The sequence below is a fragment of the Brachyhypopomus gauderio genome, chromosome 2 (genome assembly GCF_052324685.1).
Source record: "Brachyhypopomus gauderio isolate BG-103 chromosome 2, BGAUD_0.2, whole genome shotgun sequence".
Lineage (NCBI taxonomy): Eukaryota > Metazoa > Chordata > Actinopteri > Gymnotiformes > Hypopomidae > Brachyhypopomus > Brachyhypopomus gauderio.
In genome coordinates, this window is record NC_135212.1 from 13959985 (window position 1) to 13987115 (window position 27131).

General features: G+C 42.6%; 1 protein-coding gene across 7 annotated transcripts in view; it reads right to left on the minus strand.

Moving 5' to 3' along the window:
- Nucleotides 1-27131, minus strand: part of slc2a9l2 (solute carrier family 2 member 9, like 2) — a 268703-nt gene that overhangs the window by 177559 nt on the left and 64013 nt on the right. For all 7 annotated transcript variants that reach the window (XM_076987952.1, XM_076987944.1, XM_076987918.1 and 4 more), the window contains 2 exons: nt 24345-24490; nt 7128-7260 (listed from right to left, as the gene is read on the minus strand). In XM_076987952.1, the coding sequence (XP_076844067.1) occupies nt 7128-7260; nt 24345-24490 (279 nt within the window). The remainder of the gene's footprint in view (nt 1-7127; nt 7261-24344; nt 24491-27131) is intronic.

Consider the following 27131-nt stretch of genomic DNA (forward strand, 5'->3'; position numbering starts at 1 on the left):
TAAATTGGAGGCTAGCTACGCAGCAAGGTAACTGAAAAAGTTAGCACGGTTTAACGCGCATGTGTAGTGGGTCAAAAGTTCAGATGATAGCTTGTCATTCATCCCCTACTGTTTAATGTCATGCAATCTACCCTCACTTCCTTCACAATCGACCAGTAGATCGCGATCGAAGTATCCCTGCTTTACGGTGTTTTGATTTATATGGATAAAATAACAAATTGATGACCATTAAAGACTATTATTGGCTGGATTTAGAAGAAAAAAAAATTCAACATTTTTTTAAAAACCTTTACAACTTTAATTGTAACCCACAACAAATCTTTAACTTACAAAACTATTGTAGTTTGCAATTTAATATAAATAAATAATATTATGTTTATTTTATATAGCGCCTTTCTCAAACCCAAGGTCGCTGTACACAAATGAAAGGGGAAAAATACAGGGCTTAGAAAGAGCGGAAATATTGAGAAAAGAGGAATGTCTTGAGTTGAGTTTTGAAAGTAGAGAGAGAGTCAGAGGAGCGAATAGAGGGAGGTAACGAATTCCAGAGGGTGGGGGCAGCAACACTGAATGATCTGCCACCCATAGTAGAGAGTCTGTGTCGTGGGACGGAGAGCAAACCTAGGTTAGAGGACCTGAGCTGACGTGATGAGGTATGAAGGTGGAGAAGGTTGGAGAGATAGGAGCAAAGCCGGAGTGGCTAATCGGGAGATTCGGGAGGATTCCCGATGGGCTGGTTCATGTTAATCTCTAGTTTGGGCCGATTGGGAGGGAAAAATAATTTTGGGCCGGATTTGGTCATAAAACTCCCGGGCTGAAAAAGTGTCCCACTCCGGCCCTGGATAGGAGGGTGCAAGACCATGCAGAGATTTGAATGTTAGGAGTAGGATTTTATAGTGGATGCGTTCAGAGATAGGAAGCCAGTGTAACTGATGGAGGATAGGAGTGATGTGTGCAGATTTCTTTGTGGACATTAGAACTCTGGCTGCAGAATTTTGTATCTGTTGTAGGGGGCGAAGTGATTTAGCAGGTAGACCATAAAGCAGGGAGTTACAGTAATCTAGTCTGGAAGTGATGAATGCATGTACCAGGGTCTCGGCATCTTTTAGTGAAAGTATGGGGCGGAGCCTGGCAATTTTGCGGAGATGGAAAAAAGTAGATTTACGGATAGAGTTTATGTGTGGGATGAAAGTGAGAGAGGAGTCGAATGAAACGCCTAGGTTTCGCACAACAGAAGACTGGGCAACCTGGATATTATCAACAGATAGACTACAGTTGGAGAGGGCAGAGATGGCTGACTTGGTGCCGATGATCATGAACTCAGTTTTAGTAGGATTTAGTTTGAGGAAGTTATTGTTTAACCAGTGAGTTATCTCCTGGATGCAGGACAGCAGTGTGGTAGGAGGGAAAGAGTCAGAAGGGTGGAGATCCAGATAGAGCTGTGTGTCATCCGCATAAAAGTGATAGTTGATGTCAAAGGAGTGGATAATGTTACCAAGAGGAAGTAAGTATGTAATGAATAGTAGGGGACCAAGAACGGAACCCTGTGGTACTCCCTGGGTGACTGGGACAGAAATGGATTTGTGCTTTCCTATACTGACAAACTGAGATCTGTTAGTAAGGTAGGATGAAAACCAAGAGAGCACAGTGCCAGACAGACCAAAACTGGAGAGACGTGAGAGGAGTATTTTGTGATTAACTGTTATCAAAAGCAGCAGTTAAATCAAGGAGAAGAATGACAGATGCACGCCCAGAGTCAGAGGACAGGAGCAGGTTATTCAAAGCACTGAGAAGAGCAGTCTCAGTGCTGTGTAAGGGACGAAATCCAGACTGGAATGTCTCAAAGAGATTGTTGGTGGTGAGAAAAGCCTGTAACTGTATGGCGACAGCTCTCTCAAGAACTTTAGAAATAAAAGGTAGATTGGAAATCGGTCTGTAGGATTGTAATTTAATCTATAAAACCATATAAGAGAACTCCAATATGGTGTAAAGAAACAAAGGTTAAAAAAAATAACTGAAGCAGGGCTAGATTTATTAAAATATTAACTCTCAGATATTCACCAGCTAGTGTTACTGGTCTGCGTTGTGATGTTGCAAATGATGAGGACACTCAATTGGGTGAATTTAGAGTGGAATTAAATGTGGAGTCTGCCTGCAGCAATGGAATTCTCTTCCCACTGATTCTCGCACAAAACATTGCTTCATCCATTTATGTATATATATATATATATATATATATATATATATATATATATATATATATATATATATATATATATATATATCAGTGGCAGATGCTGGTCTTTCAAGGAGGGGAAGCTCAATTTCGGCTTGAGTGATAGAAGTCAGTCTCCAAACACAAGCAGCTACAACAAAAACCACCAAAAATAGAAGCTTGACTTGTCGCTAGTCGTTTTTAACGAAGAAAATGCCGCTAAGAGGATTAGGAAAATCTCCAGTTCAACTCAGAACAGAATGGAAAAAAAAAAATTAAATTAAATGCTCCCGCGGAGGTTTACTCCAAAAGATCGCTGATTCGCTCATTTCGCTGTCAATCAAAAAGAGATTCAGCCTCAGACAGATCATCCAATCATCATGCAGAAGCTGAGCGTCCGGGCCAGCCGAGGCCAGCCCACTGCCCCATAGACCCCCAGAGACGCTGAGCGTCCGATGGGCGGGACAAAGCCCAGCATTTATCCAATGGCTCGTCTCATATCGCTGCACTCTTTGCTTCGCTATTGAACTCTGTAGACGCTCAGCGTCCACACCGTTTAAAGCACCGTGAAGCTGCGGGAATGAGTGAGAGGAAAGCCGTATCGTTACCAGTGATAAGAAGCTGATTCTGAACAAAAGTTGAGTGCGTTGTACCGCATATTTAGACAATGACGTACACACAACAGTATATGTTTGATCACTTATTTTTGACATTTTAGGGGAAGCTGAGCTTCCCTTGCAGTCTTAGAGCAATCGCCACTGATATATATATATATATGAGAGACCGTATATATATTGTAATTGGTTACGGTCACAAAACTAGCGTAAATGTGGAAAAAAAGACATGTTCTTTATTAATAAAGGCATGAACCGGTGTCCGAAGTTGGGGCAATATCGTCAAGCCTTTCGCCGTGTTTGCACTTTTAAAGTTGTCCTTCTGCTTCAGGATAGTGCTAATGGTGGATGTACTCCGGCCGAACAGACGAGCGAGTTCGACTACACGAGTGCCTTTCTCATGCAGGTGAATAATCTCCTGCTTAGTTTCTATAGTTATCATTCTCTTCTCACTGGACTTTCCACTACTAGAGCCTTTCTTTGGAGCCATAATGCAAAAAAAAAAAAACGTTTGTAGTATTGAAATACTGTACTGTATACATCGTACGTACTGTTACTCGTTGCAAAGCACACGTGCGAATGGCTGTGATGACCGGTTCATGCTCGTATCTCGAGCGTGCACTCGGGTGTCGAACAGAAATTTTGCTCGTCTCGGTGCTCGTATCTTGGATCGCTCGTATATAGAGCAGCTCGTATCTCGAGGTACCACTGTATTGACAAAAGTGAAGCGAGTTTTCAGCTATGGGGGCATCATTCTACGGCCTCATCGTGCACAAATGACATACAGACTTTTGGCCAGTTTGGTCTTTTGCAAATCCAATGCAGAATAGTTTACTGAAATGTCTAAAGTTGCAGATTCCTGTTAATTGTTCAGTTCTTATATTTGTTTGTCTTGTGTCACTCACACATGGACACACATGTTCTCTAAGAAACCAGATAAGAGAAGAGAGGGAAAAATGAACCGTTATGGTTCTTTGTATTGTACTGTGGAAATATCAGCACTTTTTATTTTAACATGGAGTTCTACTTAAGACTTTCACAGAATATTTATTTCTGGAAAATTGTAGTTTAAAGTATGAATATTTTTGCAGCTAAGTTAAAAAAATTGAACTGTGCAATAAAGAGGTGTAATTTTAATTTTTTTTATACTTCGTGTTTTCAGTTGCACATATTTTATCAAGATTTGAGGAGAATACAGATTTAAAAAACAACACATGTCTATTATTTACATTTAAAATATACCTGCAACATTGGTAAAAAAAAAAAAAAGACTCGAAAGGACTTGAAATTCCAAGTTTCAGGCTTGGGACTTGACGGTTGCCTGTCTTGACTCGAGACTTGACTCGGGACTTGAGGATAAAGACTTGGACTTACTTGAGACTTGCAAAACACTGACTTGGTCCCACCTCTGGTCTCTGGTGTATATACACACACACAGACATGTATACACGATTTATTCTTCAAGTACATTTCGTTCAATTCGCGTTCAAACTACGAACTAGCTAACACAATTTGCTAACCTGAGAGGAGTTACTTGGATTTCCCCGCATGATAATGATTGAGCCGTGGCCATTTTCCTCCAGTCGCACTGTCTAAGCGAGGTCAGTGATCGCAAGCGCGCTGTAAATAAATCGCTGTTTTCATCAGTTTGTAGGAGGTTCTTCCCAGAGTTTTCGTAATATGGCGTAATAGAATGAGCGCTTTCTCTCATCCCGTTAGAAGAATTAGCATTTCGTGCTTCTGTTTCTTTTTGAGCCTGCTTGAAATTTAACTTCGCGTTTGGACCGTTCAAAAACATCATTGGGCTGTTCATAAGATATTAATAGATAAGTGGACCATTACATTATATTCTTGTTTATTGTTTCCTGAAGTTTTATCCCAGTCTGTACAGTTTAAGGTAGTTTTTTAAGGGTCCCAAGACAACGTGTTGGTCCGATGAACCATGGTCACGGCGGACACGGAAAAGAAAAACTAGCCACATGTTAAAACTAGAGCACATTTCTTGATCAAATATCTAACTGAGCTACTTTCCGAATAAACTGCAAAGAACTTGACCCTAATGGTCTGTTACAACAATTTACTGCAGAATCAATCAACGCAGCTATTAACTGTCAATCACCTTATTGCCACACCCCTTTAAGTAACACTTAACTTCTATAAAATCTGTTTATCGTAGAGAAAAACACTGGGAGAGATACTAACAGGTGTTATAGAATTGACAATATAATTGCTCAAAAAACGTATTTTACGTGTAATAAAAATTCACGCCCCATTCACTTACATGGGAATGGGCGTGGTTAAAAGTTGTACTGCAGCTAGCCACTAGAGGGCAGCTGACACACGGCTTCACTTTTCACTCGTGTCGTCCAGTCCACTTATATATACGGTCTCTGATATATACGAACAAAAAGTACACTCTGTGGCCACCACCGGTACTGCACATGTAATGCAGCCACGACATTCCAGGCTAATCACGCTCTGGATCGCACATGCTAGCAAAACCACAAGGTGCGCATAAAACATACAAAATGCAAACATCTTAAAATACAAATATAATCAATTACCTGCATATGGGTTGATAAAATTACATTTAGAGTGGAATTAAATGTGGAGTCTGCTTAAACAAAACAAATGCTGTATAATAAATTGCACTTTCCAATACGAACACATTAAGGCCAAAAAACGAGATAACAGTGACATTACTAAGTAAAACATCACACAAATGCGATTTATAGATTACCTTACATATTATGTTAAATTGATGTTAGATCTAAGACATACACAATAGTGCAAATATGGCTTTTAATAACTTTTCTCAGACCCACGATTATCTCACCTACCTGCAGCAATGGAATTCTCTTCCCGCTGCAGAAATCCCACAATGCAAAACGGTATAATCCGATTACAAAGTAAAAGTCTCAACCCATTTTTGCAGGATTTATTTAACAATTTCTTAACACCCTTACACTAGGACAACTTGGTTAAACAAAATGGTGAATAATAAATAACAATAGACACGTTACTCATGACATGACTCAATGCGTTTGTTTTGCATTCTAATGACTCCAGTTTGCATCAGCTCATTGACTTTTTCTTTAAGTCTTTGTAACAAACAATCATGCTGTGCCTTTAAGCATCATGTATTGGGCAACAACACCTCTTTTAAGAGAGAAGGGGAGATCGGATAGGAGAGTGAGAGAATGAGATTAATGTGTGCTCTTCTCCGCTGCTAGATCAGTATACATAATCTCATTAACACTGTGACGGTGCTTATGTGATGATTATGTATAAATGGAGCATCTCTAGCCTCATGATGTGTGGTATATTCATTATTTTACAATAAATAAGCCCATTCACAGTGTCAACACTAACGTCTGTGTCCCAGCTCCCCGCATCGCAGCTACCCCAAAGTTAAATAAACACACTCATGCATACTTTTTGCAGTCTAATTGTTTAGGCAAAGCTAAAATGGCAACAAAAATTGACTACCTCATAAAATCGCAATTAAGATTTTAAATAATTTTTAAGGGCCTTAATTTTTCCAAAATCGATTTAGCAAATTTGAATACCTTTTAAGAGCCTGTGGACACCCTGTAGAAACTACCTTTCAGGTTTTTATGAAGAAGCAAAATGTTTGATTGGACGATGTAGAAACAATTTTTAAAAACCAAGAGGATCAAAGAAGCAAAAATATGAGTATGATGAATTGTGATGTGAGAAAATGAAACACAATGATGTGTACTTTCCCAGATGGAATTTGCTGTTATCATATAAATGTTTTCAGAGCAGAATCTAAAGTTCCTGGACATGAAATTCAATGTTTCAATCTAAAAGCTTTTTGTTGTTGATATCTTTAGCCACAACATGGCTATGGGAATGGTTACCAACAGAAGAAAGCTTTTTTGTCATGGATCCATTCATCTGGCATCATGGTTTCCTTAGCAACCATGTGTTGAGGAGTGTGTTGAGGAGTGGGTGTTAAGGTGTGTGTTGAGGAGTGTGTGTTGAGGAGTGTGTTGAAGAGTGTGTGTTGAAGAGTGTGTGTTGAAGAGTGTGTGTTGAGGAGTGTGTGTTGAGGAGTGTGTGTTGAGGAGTGTGTGTTAAGGTGTGTGTGTTGAGGTGTGTGTTGAGGAGTGTGTGTTGAGGTGTGTGTTGAAGAGTATGTGTTGGTGTGTGTGTTGAGGGGTGTGTGTTGAAGAGTGTGTTGATGAGTGTGTGTTGAGGAGTGTGTGTTGAGGAGTGTGTTGAGAAAGTGTGTGTTGAGGGGTATGTGGGACTCTCAGTGAAAGTGAGGGAACCTTGTTCAGCTCGGGCTTCATCTCGGCGCTCCATGAGCAGGAAGCGTGGGCTCTCTGGCAGAAATGGCAAAACACACAGCTGCAGGGCGGCAGGAATGGCCAAGAAGCCAAACAGGAAGGGCCACCTGTCCTCCTGCAGAGATACACACACACACCAACACAGACATGTATGAGACATGTTACAGACCAAGGTACACACACCAACACAGACATGTATGAGACATGTTACAGACCAAGGTACACACACCAACACAGACATGTACGAGACATGTTACAGACCAAGGTACACACACCAACACAGACCTGTACGAGACATGTTACAGACCAAGGTACACACACCAACACAGACATGTACGAGACATGTTACAGACCAAGGTACACACACCAACACAGACATATACGAGACATGTTACAGACCAAGGTACACACACCAACACAGACATGTACGAGACATGTTACAGACCAAGGTACACACACCAACAGAGACATGTACGAGACATGTTACAGACCAAGGTACACACCAACACAGACATGTACGAAACATGTTACAGACCAAGGTACACACACCAACACAGACATGTACGAGACATGTTACAGACCAAGGTACACACACCAACACAGACCTGCACTAGACATGTTACAGACCAAGGTACACACACCAACACAGACATGTACGAGACATGTTACAGACCAAGGTACACACACCAACACAGACATGTACGAGACATGTTACAGACCAAGGTACACACACCAAAACAGACATGTATGAGACATGTTACAGACCAAGGTACACACACCAACTCAGACATGTACGAGACATGTTACAGACCAAGGTACACACACCAACACAGACCTGCACTAGACATGTTACAGACCAAGGTACACACACCAACACAGACATGTACGAGACATGTTACAGACCAAGGTACACACACCAACACAGACATGTACGAGACATGTTACAGACCAAGGTACACACACCAAAACAGACATGTATGAGACATGTTACAGACCAAGGTACACACACCAACACAGACCTGCACTAGACATGTTACAGACCAAGGTACACACACCAACACAGACATGTACGAGACATGTTACAGACCAAGGTACACACACCAACACAGACATGTACAAGACCTGTTACAGACCAAGGTACACACACCAACCCAGACATGTACTAGACATGTTACAGACCAAGGTACACACACCAACACAGACCTGCACTAGATATGTTACAGACCAGTAATTCACCTGTTGGGGGGTTATTAAGTGTTTACAAATGTATTGTCTGTAAATGTCTGTAAAAATGTCAATTTGCTAAATGTCTGCTAAAAACTATCACTAATCTGATATTACATGTCTGCTTTCAGAGAGTCATCCTCTAGTCTAGTTATATATATATATTCCTCGTGTTGATTGTCTGCAGCATTTAGTCCCACAGGTCCTGACATCTGCACATTGAGCTGTACTGAGTGGAGCACTGAACACGTGGACTCGAGTGTGTGTATATATCACACACAAACCCTAAAAAATCACTGTAGAAGAGCACATGTTAAAAAATGTTAAGTCAATTAAATACAGTAGTGGTGCCCATGGTCCAACTTGGATGTGTGTGCCAACTTGAGTGGGTGAGTTCTAGGAAAATTCAACACTGAAAATTCAACACACATTTAGATCACAAACAATAAGAGGCCAAATATACATATCGAAATTTGTCCTCCGCTTTTAACCCATCTGTGCAGTTAGAACACACACACACACACACACACACACACACACACACACTAGTGATTACTAGGGGGCTGTGGTACACATGTGCCCAGAGCGGTGGGCAGCCCTAGCCCGGCGCCCGGGGAGCAGTTGGGGGTAGATACCTTGCTCAAGGGCACCTCACTGATGGCCTCAGGCCTGGGAATCAAACCCACGACCCTCCGGTCACAAGACCAGTTCCCTACCACCAGGCCATGACTGCCCTTTTAGTAAATGTAAAAGTATGTAAAAAGAGTCCTAACTAAGGCTAGAAAATTCAATCATATTAGTCCTACTCTCTTGGCGTTACACTGGCTTCCGGTAAAATTTCAAATTGATTTTAAAATTCTTATGTTGACCCATAAAGCTTAAATGTATGACTTAAATGAACAGGGAGTGTCTGGGGTGTTTTCATGGGCTGGACTGAACAGGCTAGTGCATACCACTAAAACACATACACGGTCCACGGTCCCTCACTTAATTCTCCACAGTCCCTCACTTACATCTACATAGTCACTCACTCACTTTACCCACGACCCCTGAATTTACTCACTACCCCTAGTTTTAGTCACTACTCCTGCGTTTACTCACTCCCCTTAGCTTTAGACACCACCCTTGTGTTTACTCACTACTCCTAGATTTACCCCCTAGATTCCACTAGCCCCAGTTGGACAATGTTGCATGAGCTACATTTGTGTTCCTGCACTCCTACAAATGTGTATAGTACATCACTGACAGCATTGAAAAACTGGTCGTCAAGCACGACTTCACTGCTTTGTTTACGAGAACATACATCTTAAGTGTTTCAGATGTATGAAATATGTCTCACATCTGGTGTTCTTGCATGGTGTTAAAATTGTCTGTCAAATTATGCTTAATCAAAATAGATGCCTGAAACACTATCTCCCCACTATCACTAGAATTGTGACTCCATCAGAAGAAGTCTTAAGGCTGTGATACATGCTGCAGGATTTAAATGATCAGAATGCTGTTATGGTAGCTCTTCGGTATGGAGGTGTAAAAACTGGTAAACTAGACTTTTTCTAATTAATTAATTGCTCTTGGGTATAAAATCGGAATAATTAAATGACAAATGGGCAAAATATATTCCCTGAACATGACCAATCAAATAAATGTAGGCACAGGTAGTGTAGTGTCTCTGCCATGTGTCATCAGGGTGAAACACCCATCACTGAAAATAGCCGCTCTATTACACTTTCACATACACTACAACAGTGCTGCTACACACACTACAAACAGCAGTGCTGTTACACACACTACAAACAGCAGGGCTGTTACACACACTACAAACAGCAGGGCTGTTACACACATTACAAACAGCAGTGCTGTTACACACATTACAAACAGCAGTGCTGTTACACACATTACAAACAGCAGTGCTGCTACACACACTACAAACAGCAGTGCTGCTACACACACTACAAACAGCAGGGCTGTTACACATTGCAAACAGCAGTGCTGTTATACACACTACAAACAGCAGTGCTGTTATACACACTACAAACAGCAGTGCTGCTACACAAACTGCAAACAGCAGTGCTGTTACACACATTACAAACAGCAGTGCTGCTACACAAACTACAAACAGCAGGGCTGCTACACACACTACAAACAGCAGTGCTGTTACATACACTACAAACAGCAGGGCTGTTACACACACTACAAACAGCAGGGCTATTACCCACACTACAAACAGCAGTGCTGTTACATACACTACAAACAGCAGGGCTGTTACACACACTACAAACAGCAGGGCTATTACCCACACTACAAACAGCAGGGCTGTTACATACATTTTTGCTTCTTGACAAAACGTCCTGCTAAGGATAATGGACAGAGACTATTAAACGAAACATCTGAACCTCAAAGCCCAAGAGAAGTTGGAGCTGCTACCCTGTGTGGCTCGTGGAAACATATAGATGAGAAGGTACACTATATTGTCAAAAGTATTCACTCAACCATCCAAATTATCGGAATTAGGTGTTCTAATCACTTCTATGGCCACAGGTGTATAAAATTAAACACCTAAGCATGCAGACTATTTTAACAAACATTTGTGAAATAATGGATCGCTCTCAGGAGCTCAGTGAATTCCAGTGTGGAACTGTGATATGATGCCACCTGTGTAACAAATCTAGTTGTGAAATTTCCTCGCTCCTAAATATTCCACAGTGAACTGTATTATAAGAAAATGGAAGTGTTTGGAAATTACAGCAACTCAGACATGAAGTGGTGGGCCACGTAAACTGATGGAGCAGGTCAGTGGATGCTGAAGTACATAGTGTGAAGAGGTCACCAACTTTCTGCAGAGTCAATCACTACAGACATCCAAACTTCATGTGGCCTTCAGATTAGCTCAAGAACAGTGCGCAAAGAGCCAGGCCTTCTCGTCCAACATCAGTATGTGACCTCACAAATGCGCTTCTGGAAGAATGGTCAAAAATCCCCATAAACACACTCCTAAACTCATATGTGAGTCAAGGAAGTTGAGCAAATACTTTTGGCAATATAGTGTATATAAATCTGAACAAATCAAAACCACTGATTGATTCTGGTCCTTCACAGTTTCATAAGTAAAGACTTTAGACTGTAGCAGGTCAGCAGAGATATGCACAGAGATACAGTAAAAATACACACACCTCTGGAAATATTAAAAACAATGAACTGTGTGCTTGTTTTGTGTAGAGCAGGGGTGCCCACAGTTTTCAGCTTGCGAGCTACTTATAAGATGACCAAGTCAGAAAGATCTACCGGGGTGGCGGCGAACGTAATTTGTTGAGTGGATTGCAGATTGGCTACCGTGAATGTCAATCAAAATACAACCGTCAGTGCAGATGTGCGATTCATCTACTACTATTTTATGTGACGCGATCTACGCACATTCCTTCGCGATCGACCGACACTTCCTTCGACGTAATGAGCACCCCTGGTGTAGAGGAAGTGGTGTAGAGGGGTGGACATTAACAAACTATGACACTAGAACACAGGAAGAATGCCGTCTCAGAGCACTGACCTGGAACTGCAACACAGGAAGAGTGTAATCTCAGAGCATTGACCTGGAAATATTTCATTGACATGGTTCTAAGGATGAGTCACCAACCTGCATTTATATCTCACTCACTGAGCTCACCCAGAGCAACAGAGATACACACACTCACACACACACACATACACAAAGACTTAAGACATCTGCTATTTTGAGGATATCATCCATATTCCCTTAGGAGTGAAAATATCAGCCCTCATGCCCGTCATCCACAGCGTCAGGGACCAGTTGCCTGTTGGCTGTCTGCTACTGGGAAAGACCCCTCCAAGTCACTCATCACCCGTCCTCGTCTCTTTTACCTTGCTAAGAGCTCTTGAGTCATTCAAGAGCTCAAGGGTCTGTGAGTCATTCTGACAGTATCTGCCAACTGCTGTAAATGTAAATGTGAGTGTGAGTGTGCAACAAGAACATTCCTGAAGTCAGAATTTCTCGTGTTCAGTGCAGTGGCAACACCATCCAGACCCATTGTGACTTACTCTAGGTGACGTATTCTTGCCTTGCCAACACTGCAAATACTATAATTCATATTCACAACTACACTCATTCCATAACATGCAGCAGACCAAATAATCTGGTCTAAATTTGCATTAATTGGCACTACTGCTAATAACTTAATTATCATAACAGACAGCCATGCTAATAAGTGAATTGACCAAGCGGGATTAGGAGCAGTATACTGTAGAACACCAGGGTGTGAAACACATTTGGCTCAATCCAGATTAATTAATTACAGTCACTTCCATTTAATTTACATTAACTTCTGGCATGACACAGAAATGTTACAAACTATCGGCATGTGAGATGCACAAGAGCAACACTCCAACACTCCGAGGCCCCGACACTCCGAGGCCACGACACTCCGAGACCACGACACTCCGAGACCACGACACTCCGAGACCACGACACTCAGCTCCGAGACCACTCAACTCAGCTTTTTTGTGTTCGTTAAGTCCACCTAGCCACCTTAACAGACAGCATATGCTTGACAGGTGCTTTATAAAAATAAATAAATAAATAAATATCTGATTAGTTTCATTTTAAACTCAAAGGTCAGACCTGCTATTCACCCTGGGCCAGCAACCTCCTGTCTAACCAGCTATGATGAAGGATCAACCGACTGCCCTGGACCCTCTCACCACCCCAAATTCTCCTCTGCTATGGCTGTATCTCCACAGCCCTGGACTACCATTACTGACCATCAAGAAATCTCAGACTCTTAAGAATAAGAATAACATAGAAAATTCTTTGCTTATGTATCTGTCCAATTATTGTTGTCAAAGTGACCAGCATCAGCCAGAGGAGGATGGATTCCCCCCCTGAGTCTTGGTTCCTCTCAAGGTTTCTTCCTCATGCTCTTAGGGAGTTTTTCCTTACCACTGTTGCCCTTGGCTTGCTCACTAGGGGCTTGGACTCAGACACTTGTAAAGCTGCTTTGTGACAACTGTTGTAAAAGGTTTTATATAAATAAATTTTGATTGATTGATTAACTGTGTTCACATGTGCTCACACAACGCTGTTGAGGCTCATATAGCATATGGAGAAGTGAAAATGAGAACGGCACCACTCAGTCGAGACGCTGAGCAGGTCGTGATATACAACACAACACATCTATTATATTGAGGTCACTGTAATGTAATTGGAGGAGGCAGAAGCCAAAGGACTAAGAACTGAAAGTGTCTTAACGTCTTATACATCTGAGGTTGTGCTGATTCACATTCTCCCGGCCAGGCTGCTATTTCCTGCCTACAGCACCATGAACAGCTATGACTTAAATTTTGTGCTAAGAAATCATCTTTAAATGGTAGAGAGAGGGGATTACATTGAACACTCATTTAAAACGATCTTAGGAAACAGGGCCCAGACTTGGAATAAAGTAGAGGGCTATGAATATACACATAGTGTCAAAAGTGTGGACACAGTGGACTGAATGTATTTTCTTTATTCTTAAAGGCATTTCTAGCTAACAGTTTATGCTTAAATTAGCTTCTAAGCCAAATATAAATAATTAATGTCAATGGCCTATATATGTTTTTTTTGCACATTCAACAAGAGCACGTAGTAACGTGAGACTCAGACAAAGACTGCATAAATGCAGTAACACTGCGTAAATGCACATTAAGTATACGAACAACACGAGACCCGCGACGAGACGACCCACAGGTGAGAACGGTGAACACACTCCTATAAACACACACCCACGGAAATACGTACATGGACAGAACTAGACGTGCTCAGCATACATGAAAATGTGTTCGGGGCATCATAGATGCTGCCTCATAAACCTGGTTAAGATCACCAAGAGAATATTATATATACTAGTGCTGTCAATTCCAGGTGCCGCGATTAAAAGTCCTCACCAGGATTTTGCTCAAGCTTGCTAGATTTTCTAATTAGCAATCCAGGTAAAATTTGTGGAATCAACACAATCCAGGAAGCCTGAGCAAAATCCTGGTGAGGACTTTTAATCGCGGCACCTGGAATTGACAGCACTAATATATACATATACACATATATACACAGTGGTGCTTGAAAGTTTGTGAACCCTTTAGAATTATTTATATTTCTGCATAAATATGACCTAAAACATAAACACATACAGACCCATTCCAAAAAATTGGAACATCACGGAGAAGAGTCAATCACTACAGACATCCAAACTGGTGGCCTTCAGATTAGTTCAAGCACAGTGCACAGAGAGCTTCATGGAATGGGTTTCCATGGTCGAGCAGCTGCATCCAAGCCGTACATCACCAAGTCGGATACAGTGGTGTTATGTACACCGCTACTGGACTCTAGAGCAGTGGAGGTGTGTTCTCTGGAGTGACGAGTCACGCTTCTCCATCTGGCAATCTGATGGATGAGTCTGAGTTTGGTGGTTGTCAGGAGAACAGTACTTGTCTGACTGCATTGTGCCAAGTATAAAGGTTTGGTAGAAGGGGGATTATGGTGTGGAGTTGTTTTTCAGGAGCTGGGCTTGGCCCCTTAGTTCCAGTGAGAGGAAGTCTGAATGATTCAGCACACCAAGACATTTTGGACAATTCCATGCTCCCAACTTTATGGGAACAGTTTGAAGCTGGCCCCTTCCTCTTCCAACATGACTGTACACCAGTGAACAAAGCAAGGTCCATAAAGACATGGATGGCAGAGTCTGGTGTGAATGAACCTGACTGGTCTGCACAGAATCCTGACCTCAACCTGATAGAACACCTTTGGGTTGAATTAGAGCGGAGACCGAGAGCCAGGCCTTCTCGTCCAACACCAGTATGTGACCTCACAACATATATCTAACTTCTAGCTTCCGGCGCCGGTGCAAATGGCTGCCTGTCCAGTAGCTCCATATGTAAGAGGTTAGTCTTTTTTTCACTTTGATACTTTGTACATGTGTCTCATATGTGTATTATATATGGATATGTCTACGTCAAATATGCAAGGCAGTGGAGAATATTTTGCTTATTCTCTGGAACAACTGCTGGCACTACGACCTCAAGGACGCGGGGGCATTGTTCACACAATACCAGCGGAGCTGAAGAGGAAGTGTTGTGGCTGTATAGCTGGCGCTAAGCTAAAGGCTAAAAGGACAGAGACGTGGTGCAGATACAAACCTTTGATTCCATCTGTTATTATAGGGAATGTAAACTCACTGACTCGTACTCTCCCTCTTTCACTCTCTCCCTCTCCCACTCTCTCCCTCCCCCACTCTCTCCCACCCCTTCTCCCACTCTCTCTTCCTCTTTCTCCCAACTCCATCTTTCTTTCTCCCTCTCTCTTTCTCACTGTCTCTCTCCCTCTCCATCTCTCTCTATGTCTCTCTCTTTCTCCCCCACTCCATCTTTCTTTCTGCTTCTCTCTGAAGACCAACAATCAATAAGAGTGAATCTGAAGTTGGTGCTAAAGGCATGTGCCTCAGGTTTATCTTGGACACATACTGACACACAAGACACACACTTAGATGTGCTTAACCTAGGAGACACACAGACACACACACACTTAAATGTGCTTAACCTAGGAGACACACACACACACACACACACACTTAAATGTGCTTAACCTAGGACACACACACACACACACACACACACACACAAATGTGCTTAACCTAGGAGACACACACACACACACACACACACACACACACATACACACTTAAATGTGCTTAACCTAGGAGACACACACACACACACACACACACACACACACACACACACACACACACACATACACACTTAAATGTGCTTCACCTAGGAGACACACGCACACACACACACACACACACTTAAATGCACTTAACCTAGTAGACACACACACACACACACACACACACACACACACACACACAAACACACACTGTCCCTTCATAAGCAGGTCCTTCTACTCCACATGTTCAAGACAGAACTGGGTCGAGCAACACTGAGCGTTGAGTTCTGGTGCCACCAGAACTGTGAGCTAATTCTGAGCTGCTGCTTGCTGCTGTTATTGTCAGTGACCCAGTTAAAGCACCCTAATTCCACCCTTGTCCCAGCCTGCACTGAGATCAGTAATCCAGATGGTGCTTAACCTCAAGAGTCAGAAGGAGGTATCACTGACATTGTTTCGAGATCAGTGTAATTGATTCACTTTGCCAGCATGGTAGTTAAAAGTTTCATATTTCTGCGAAGTATGCCACCCTAAACCAGCAGAATGATTTAATCCCATCTTCGATTCAATTCAACAGCGAAGGCCAAGAAAAAATACATATTGTGCTATTATAGCTTACACTGGTCTATTCACTCCTTAAATTTAACATGTGAGTTGTGATAAATAGCTGGACCCCTAAACCCAAGATATTATTCAAGACACATGCAGGGAACTGCTAGGAATGTTTTGTTCACACTAAAGAATGTCACACTTCACAGCTGAAAGTTGCACCGATGACCTTCTGCACTTCAGTACAGTCATAGATGACTGTGAACCACTGCCAGTGCATGTCAACCAGTGTATTTGGACCAGTGTACATCTGGACCAGAACAGGTCCAATTGTTGTGGCAGTTAAACCAGTAACTGCCACAACAGTGCACATGAGAATGTGACGGATGTGTGGTGTATAAAACCTCCATTCCTATCATAATGGAAATCCAATCTGCCATCGGAGGCAGTATGGAAAGGCTGAATGCAGAGATGTTTACTGAGGGCAAATCCATACCCAGTGGCCATGAAATGGTCCATGAACAACAGAAGAAAGGGACAATGAAATGAAAGAGTAATGTGTTAGTAAGACAAGAACAGAAACACAAAGGCAGAAGAAACAGAAACACAGACCAAACACTGACATTACACACTGAACATGGAGCAATGACCAATAATAAAACAGAGAAAACATGGGTTCTAAATACTCTATAACAGGGGTAATCAGTTAAATCTTTCCGCGGTCCATTTTTGGCAGATAGCTCAGACCTTAGGTCCGGGTCCGCGGTGGCGAACGAAAGTTGTTGAGCGGGGGGCGAAACTAACACTCAAATGGGTGGTGAACGTAACACTCGTCTGAAAATAAATTCTCCGGTTTAAAATATAGTCTCCCGTTAAAATTTTTTTGGCATTTGGGTCCGTATCCAGTTAATCAGGAATGTGATTGGGTCCGGACAGGACGGCGTTCGGGTCCGGATCCGGACCGCGGTCCGCCATTTGGTGATACCTGCTCTATAATAAACAATAAAGACATGCAAAACCGAGTTTAAAACAATAAATACAGTGAAACCACAGGGTTTAAATATCCTGTAATCACCTTCCTAATGTCCAGGGGCTCCAAGTGAAATGTAGATGCGATCTGCATACACAGCTTCTCTCGAGTAATCTTCCTTTTCTCCACTGTCCTATCAACCTCAGTTCCCTCACTCCTCTCACTCCTCTCACTTCCCTCACTCCCCTCACTTCCCTCACTTCTCTCACTCCTCTCACTCCTCTCACTCCTCTCACTTCCCTCACTCCTCTCACTTCCCTCACTTCTCTCTCTCCTCTCACTTCTCTCACTCCTCTCACTTCTCTCACTCCTCTCACTTCCCTCACTTCTCTCACTCCTCTCACTTCTCTCACTCCTCTCACTTCTCTCACTCCTCTCACTTCCCTCACTTCCCTCACTTCTCTCACTCCTCTCACTTCTCTCACTCCTCTCACTTCTCTCACTTTCCTCACTTCTCTCACTCCTCTCACTTCTCTCACTCCTCTCACTTCCCTCACTCCTCTCACTTCTCTCACTCCTCTCACTTCTCTCACTTCCCTCACTTCCCTCACTTCTCTCACTCCTCTCACTTCTCTCACTCCTCTCACTTCTCTCACTTTCCTCACTTCTCTCACTCCTCTCACTTCTCTCACTTCCCTCACTTCCCTCACTCATCTCACTTCTCTCACTCCTCTCACTCCTCTCACTTCCCTCACTTCTCTCACTTCCCTCACTTCTCTCACTCCTCTCACTCCTCTCACTTCTCTCACTTCCCTCACTTCTCTCACTTCCCTCACTTCTCTCACTCCTCTCACTTCTCTCACTTCCCTCACTCCTCTCACTTCTCTCACTCCTCTCACTCCTCTCACTTCTCTCACTTCCCTCACTTCTCTCACTTCTCTCACTCCTCTCACTCCTCTCACTTCCCTCACTTCTCTCACTCCTCTCACTCCTCTCACTTCTCTCACTTCTCTCACTCCTCTCACTTCTCTCACTCCTCTCACTTCTCTCACTTCCCTCACTTCCCTCACTCCTCTCACTCCTCTCACTTCCCTCACTCCCCTCACTTCCCTCACTCCTCTCACTCCTCTCACTTCCCTCACTCCTCTCACTTCCCTCACTTCTCTCACTCCTCTCACTTCTCTCACTTCTCTCACTCCTCTCACTTCCCTCACTCCTCTCACTTCTCTCACTCCTCTCACTCCTCTCACTTCCCTCACTTCCCTCACTTCTCTCACTCCTCTCACTCCTCTCACTTCTCTCACTCCTCTCACTTCCCTCACTTCTCTCACTCCTCTCACTTCTCTCACTTCTCTCACTCCTCTCACTTCTCTCACTCCTCTCACTTCTCTCACTTCCCTCACTTCTCTCACTCCTCTCACTCCTCTCACTCCTCTCACTTCTCTCACTTCTCTCACTTCCCTCACTTCTCTCACTCCTCTCACTCCTCTCACTTCTCTCACTTCCCTCACTTCTCTCACTCCTCTCACTTCTCTCACTCCTCTCACTTCCCTCACTTCTCTACTGATGCTGTTGTTGCACGTCGTGCATCCTCGTCCTGCTCATGAATAAAACTGGCCCTCATTCACCTTCTCTCTGAGGATGTGGCCTCATGAAACATTTCTCCTGAATCTCCTCACCCAGGTCCACCCACTCTGCCCCCTGCCATCTCTATTGGCTAAGTGCACTGCCACTCATGGACTTCACTTCCTCCCTGCCTTACACATCGGTTATCATTGTATCCTTGGATCCTAACAAAATCATTTCATGACTCACCTGAGCACATTAAAACTCTTCCACTAAGCTTGTCAACCATAGCTCTGCAGTACCACCACACACTGCTCACTACAACGACTATGTCTCCCTTAGCCACTTCCTTATAACCTCTCACAATCCTCTCTTCCTCAACTTTCTCAACAATCCTCAACTTCTGTGATTGGGATCTCATACGATCTCAGTGGACATCTAATAAGGCAGTAGGACAAACTGAAAACACAGTTTCAATCTGGAAGGTATGACTTCTCAATACTTTGAAAAGCCTCTACCATTCTGTCTTTAGCCCCGCAACCTGCAATCTTTATAAAATGCTTTTATTTTGAAAGACTGCTGGACGCCACATCTTTTTTCAGTTGCTTGTACAGTAGTTTATATGGAACTATCTAGATATCGTTTTTCACAAACACTTTCCATAATGCACACAATGAAAAGCGGAACCATAGCACAAATCCCCAGAACCAGGAAACTCAACAGAACAGCCAAGAACAACCTCCCTGGGAACCTCTCCTCTTTACACAGAGCCCGACCCCTCCAATCTTCCCTGATGGAGCATTGTTTAGCTTTGGAGGGAGGTACCTCTCCTACACTGGACTTCAGGTAGAAGCTTTAATCTGAGAGTGAGTTTTAGTATGAAAAAAGGAAGCCAAATTATTACAAAATTCAGAATAGTATGAAATGAATTCAGAGGTTCGGTTATTTAAAAGAGCAAATGTGAGGCGGCAGGAGCCACAGGCTGCACATCCAACTCTTTATTGTCCATTGTTAAAATAAAGTAACACAAATGCACGGGCTGCAACACAGCGGCAAAACAGACCTACACTTATTAAAGTCCGTGTATCAAACGGCCATAGTGACGAGAAGTGACGAGCAGGTCCAGAGATGTGAGGCGTTGACCCCATTCAATGTGAAGCACTGGACTGTACGGCCTGTGGGCTTAAGAAGGTGCAAGGTAACGAGCTACAGGTGTCAATAGTGAGGTGATTGGGACCGGGGGAGTGGTTTAGTGCTCGGGGGCGTGTGCGTGTGAGTATACGCCGCCCCACCGTGACAGAAAATGACCTTCGAGTGACCTTCATTTAAGTTAATTATGCCAGAATAATAAAAAGATATAGCTTTGGTAATGGAATCTTTATAATATTGAATATGATTTATATACATGTCCTGATGTATAATGAGTCCAGTTTTTTTTATATAATCTTTCATGCAATTGTCCAAATGCTTTTAACTGTCTAACAGTAGAAGTAAACCAAGGAGCACTATGGGTAAAAGAGACAGTTGTGCAAGAGGTGCAACATTTTCTAAAAGATTGTGTAGACAGTCAGTATAATAGGAGTTATTACAGTACTTCTCCCACACTGGACTAAGTGGTCCTCTTTAGGGTTATCAGTACCAGTCCTACACTGGTCTCCTGGTTCCTGGATTCCAGCTGGAGATGCTGCCCACAGGTGCAGCCGAGGGCCTTGGCAGGTGGATGTGTGGCAGCTTGGAGCTCCAGGCTGAGAACAAGTCTGATCTGTCAGCTTGCATCAGCAGCTGAAGTCCTGCTGCCAGACCACAGTTCCTCTGAGGTTCCTCTGAGGCTCTATCACCATCACACTGCCCTATGGTCAGTTACGAGGCTCTATTCACTCCAGTTTTCCAGGTCCCCTGCACACACACACACACACACCATCAGGGCTGCTCTCTCAGATTTATAAACTCTTCACAAGCTGCTGCTGAGTAAACCCTTTCTGTTTTTAACTTTGTATTAAATTACCATTCAAACTATTAAAATGGCATAAGCTCTAGAAACTCCTGATATTTTTATCTTCATAGTAGATGTTGGTGGAGGTGCTCGATGGTGAGCTGGCTGTGTGTGTCTCTCCCCACCACGTTCCCTCACACATGCCGCTGTGTGGAGATACTGCACAGACTTGTTCTTTAGGTGGACTCCATGTGTGTCTGAGTGCATGTGTGTGTGTGCTTCTCTCAAACACACATGGACCTCTAATGTGCACACACACAGGCAGGTGCACACACACACACGCACACGCACACGCACGCACACACGCACACACACACACACACACACACACACACACACACACACACACACACACACACACACACACACACACAACCCTGTAAGCTATGAGACTGCCACCAGCAGAATTGAAGTAACAGTACTAAACCACACATTATAACACAAAACGACACATTATGACAACACTAAACCACATATTAGAACACAAAATCACACATTATAACACTAAACCACACATTATAACACTAAACCACACATTAAAACAACACTAAACCACACATTAAAACAACACTAAACCACACATTATAACAACACTAAACCACACATTATAACAACACTAATCCACACATTATAACAACACTAAACCACACATTATAACAACACTAAACCACACATTATAACAACACTAAACCACACATTAAAACAACACTAAACCACACATTAAAACAACACTAAACCACACATTATAACAACACTAAGCCACACATTATAACAACACTAAGCCACACATTATAACAACACTAAGCCACACATTGTAACAACACTAAACCACCCTTTAAAACAACAATAAACCACACATTATAACAACAATAAACCACACATTGTAACAACACTAAGCCACACATTATAACAACACTAAGCCACACATTATAACAACAATAAACCACACATTATAACAACACTAAACCACACATTATAACAACACTAAACCACACATTAAAACAACACTAAACCACACATTATAACAACACTAAGCCACACATTATAACAACACTAAGCCACACATTATAACAACACTAAGCCACACATTGTAACAACACTAAACCACACATTGTAACAACACTAAACCACACATTATAACAACAATAAACCACACATTATAACAACACTAAGCCACACATTATAACAACAATAAACCACACATTATAACAACACTAAACCACACATTATAACAACACTAAACCACACATTATAACACCAAGGTGTTTAACATGAGTAATCACATATATAGATCATCTACTGCAGCATGAAGCATTTGTTCAAGAGTCAGAGCTGGGTTGGATCTGTCAGGAGTTATTAACGTCACACACACTGCCTCAGTAAGAAGGTCCGTCTAGTGAGACTGGCTGAGTAATGCTAGTGGGATATGGCTGGAAGATCTTTACAGTTCTGGAGGTCAGTGAATCGAAGGAGAGAGAGATCACTGAATATTGAGACACTGGAGGGAGATCACTGAATATGGAGACACTGAATAGAGAGATCACTGAATATGGAGACACTGGATAGAGAGATCACTGAATGTTGAGACACTAAAGAGATAGATCACTGAATATGGAGACACTGGATAGAGAGATCACTGAATACTGAGACACTGGAGAGATTGATCACTGAATATGGAGACACTGGATAGAGAGATCACTGAATACTGAGACACTGAAGAGATAAATCACTGAATATGGAGACACTGGATAGAGAGATCACTGAATATTGAGACACTGGAGAGATTGATCATTGAATATTGAGACACTGGAGAGAGAGATCACTGAATATGGAGACACTGGAGAGAGAGATCACTGAATATGGAGACACTGGAGAGATAGATCACTGAATATGGAGACACTGGAGAGACAGATCACTGAATATGGAGACACTGGATAGCAAAGGCAATCATTGAACTGGCTTCACCTGTAATCGAAGCTAAAAGCACATAAAAAAAGGCAAAATGGCTTCATACAGAATAGTACCTTCTTCTTCATAAACGTACACTGTGGATCCAGCCAGTGTTGTAACTAAAGTTTAACCTAGTACTTGGTTTTTGTTGGTGAATATGGTTTTACTCTCATACATAAAGTGGTGTGAAAGTGTGTTTACCCCTTCCTCATTTCCTACATTTTTGTCACACTTACGTGTTTTAGAGCATCAAACCAAATTTAAATATTAGGCAAAGACTTTGGCAACTTTATTAGAGCAAACCTGCACTTTCACGACTGGCGCTTCCCTGTTTGGGAATTAATCACATGAACTTGGAGTGCAGCACAAAACCTGCGGCACGTTTTGTGTGGATCAGTTTCAACGTGACTCCACATTAGGACAAATCTAGTGATCTGAGCGTCTTCCAACGAGGTTTGGTTATCAGTACCCAACTAGCCTGGGCCGGTATTAACTGCTGACCTTGTGGGGTTTCTCCATGCAGAGGTGTTGAGAGTGAATCGAGAATGGTGTGATTGAGGAAGAAGATCGTGTGAAAAGGGAACCTGTGGCCTTAAATGTGGACTCCATGTGGACAAAAGGAGTCAGAGGAGGATGTCCTGAATCGTTTTGATGAGCAGGTGATGAACACGGTCCAGCAAAATGAAGCTGAAAACAACGCTGTTGCTCCAACTAACGTGTCAAAAAACACAACTCATCATTCCTGAACACATGGGCTGTTAAGAAGATGGTCAGTTTGAGTGTCAGTACTGTCTAAGGGAAACAGAAAGGCAAGATACTAAGTGGGAAAAACAGCTGAAAATTTAGATCACCAAGCAGTGGAGAAATACTGCCTGGTCAGATTAATCCAGATTTCTGCAGCACCATGGAGGGCCAGAATTTGGCACAAGCAGCATGAATCAACGAGCCCTTCCTGTGAGGTGTGAACAGTTCAGGAAGGTGGATGTGGAGCAACCCAGGAACACACAGGAACACACACACATGAACAAATGTGCTCACACATGCACACACACACACACACACACACACACACACACACACACACACACACACACACACACACACACACACACACACACACACACACACAAACAAATGCATTCACACACACTCACCTGCACACATGAACAAATGTGCTCACATATGCATACACACACATGCACACATGAACAAATACACAGACGTGCACACACTCACATGTCCAAATATCTCCGGCAGGCCAAGCAACTGTCCGGCGAAAACTCCGAGACAGATGAAGACAGAATTGAACTGACCAATGGAGCCCCTCATCCCACGGGGAGAGATCTCACCCAAATACATCGGCAGGACGCTGAGCGATACTCCTAAGGGAGGAGAGAGAGAGAGAGAACAATTAAATAAAAAAATACATGAATTCATATTCAGCTCTATAGCACCAACAGACCCTGAGTGGTAATGAAAGGAACAAAACGATACAGCCTAGTGAACACAGTACCCAGAAACTCGGCCCCTTGAGTCCTACATGCACCCTACGCAGGGAAAAACAAGACCTGAAAAAAGAATCCATCTTTGTTCTAATAAACTGATTGGACAAAGGATCAGAGGTGCTGTCCCAATTCATCACGGAAGAGAAGAAACTCAATCGCTCCCTCTCTCTCTCTCTCTCTCCTTCTCTCTCTCTCTTTCTCACACACACATACACAGAGCTGACAGTGTGACTGACATTTTGAGGAATGACATGTCAGATTCTATCTTGCAACAACACTCCCTGAGATGGCTTTAGGGGACCTGCACAAAGGTACATGTGCACACAAGCACGCATGCATGCACACATGCACGCACACCCCCAAATCAATCCATCGCCTGTTTCCAGGAAGCAATATCGTCATCCCTGCCCAAGCCTTACTAATCCAACAGTTCATGTTGAGCAACCTGTAAATACTCCCCATAAGGTCAAATAGTGCATTAAAACTGACTGCACTGGCACATCTGGTGGCTGTAATAAAGAGGCAGTATATAACTGTGTAGGGACTTCATCTACTATTCCTTTATAAAAAGTAGATATAATTTCAATTTCACTTTTAAATAAAATCATTTACTAAAATCAGTCTCATGTTCAAATTAAACCATAATCACAATATTTAGTTCTCAACTAAACTAAATCATTATAGCTATGAATTCTTTGGAGATTTTGGCAACAACCACCTTTTGAATGATATCAACACAGCCAACTTGGTGAAAATAAATGATGCATTTATTTAAAACCAACTATTCTAAAACAACAACAAGGATCAGTATATTTACAGTGAAGACTAAACATCTAGTGTGTGTGTGAATGTGTAGAAAGGGGGAGGAGTGTAAATGTGTATGTGTGTGTGCTCATGTTTGAGGAGGCGGGGTTTGTAATCTCGGTCCTCCTATTGAGAACAAAGCAACTAAAATGGCGCCGACTTTAAACAGTAGAACAGCGTGGTGATATGTTAATGAGCTCAGCTGGTTTATTTTAACGTGATCAGAACAAAAGGAAAATGGTGCTGGCATGTCTGAGTCTGGGGAGACTATATCAGTTGAGTTAATTAAGAAATGAGGAGGTTGCAGGTACAGCAAAGAGAACTTTGTATCACCAAATCTTGGTGAAGATGATCTAAACAAAGTTGAACAACACTGAGAAACATTAAAACTTGGTTAAGTTTACAGTTCAAATAACTATGCCCTTTTATAAACAATGCCTAGCGGTTAGACCCTCACATTTGGGTGGTTTCGTCATCTTCTCTGAATTCTTCTGGAATTAGGACAGAATTTTCATTATGGGTTGCTCGTTGCTAAAATCCAGGTGTCCTGGGAATCGTCCTTCTGGTCATGAAGTCCAGGACTGTGTGTATTGTCCACGGTTTAATAAGAGGGAATTTATCGCCTTCGTTTCAGTCCGTGTGGCCGTGTTAGCAAGCTTGATAGAAGTAGTATTGTGCATAATTGGGTTATAGGAATTGTTTACTGTCTTTTTCCTCAGGGGATGTGTATATTCAGGTATAATTGTTAGGTATCATTTGACTTTCGTCTAGTGGTTTTTCCAGCTTAGAGTACCTTGTGTTCAGGACTATCTATTCTACCTTGGAGATTCCAAGCAACTACATAGCACTTTTGTAAGTCGCTCTGGATAAGAGCGTCTGCTAAATGCCATAAATGTAAATGTAAATGTAGTTCGGTGAATCTGTTGCCGCGGTAACGTTGATCAGTCGGTTGTTAGATTGCACCATAACTTGGGTTCATTAATTAAGAACTAAGATTTCCAGCAGTTAATAATACAAGTATTTGCGTGTTCTGAATGGAGAAAACCAGAGAGATGGAGGCGCCTCTCTTAAATAGGTCTAACCTCGGTGCAGATCAATCCAGAGAGCGAGATAATTCTGCTGACCAGGGTATTTAAACACCTGAATTCCACGGACTTTATACACTCCCACTTTCTTCTGTTGAAATAAGCTTGTACTATGTATTGCCAGAGGTACTGCCACCTGCTGGTTTGGCATGGTACCTATGATTGTAAACCTCAGACACAGATCAGGCTCCTTTTCTGTGACCTCTCCATGACCTCTGCAGGGTTAGGCTAATCAGACGCTCGTTCCAACTCTCGTCATCTCCAGGCTTGACTACTGCAGCTCCATCCTAGCGAGTCTCTTCTGGCGGGTCTCTTCCTACAGGGTTTAGGGGCGAGTACATGTGTGCATTCAATTCAAAACTGTGTTGGTCCTGTTGTTTGCTTTAATGCACTGGGTTTGTACTCTGCGGGGTTTTTCCATGGGGTCACGTGTGTGCTGTTTTTCCCCGGTGGACTTTTCTTTTGTCTTTTGACGACGAGGACTGAGGGAGCCGTGTGGTTTTCTGACCGTGTCGTGTTGGATCGAGGACTAACTTTATGTTATGACTAACTTTAGATATAAAGTCTGGTTTTTTTTTTGTATTTGTTCTGCTATCAAAATCATTTAATAAAGAACTGTCTGGAAGATT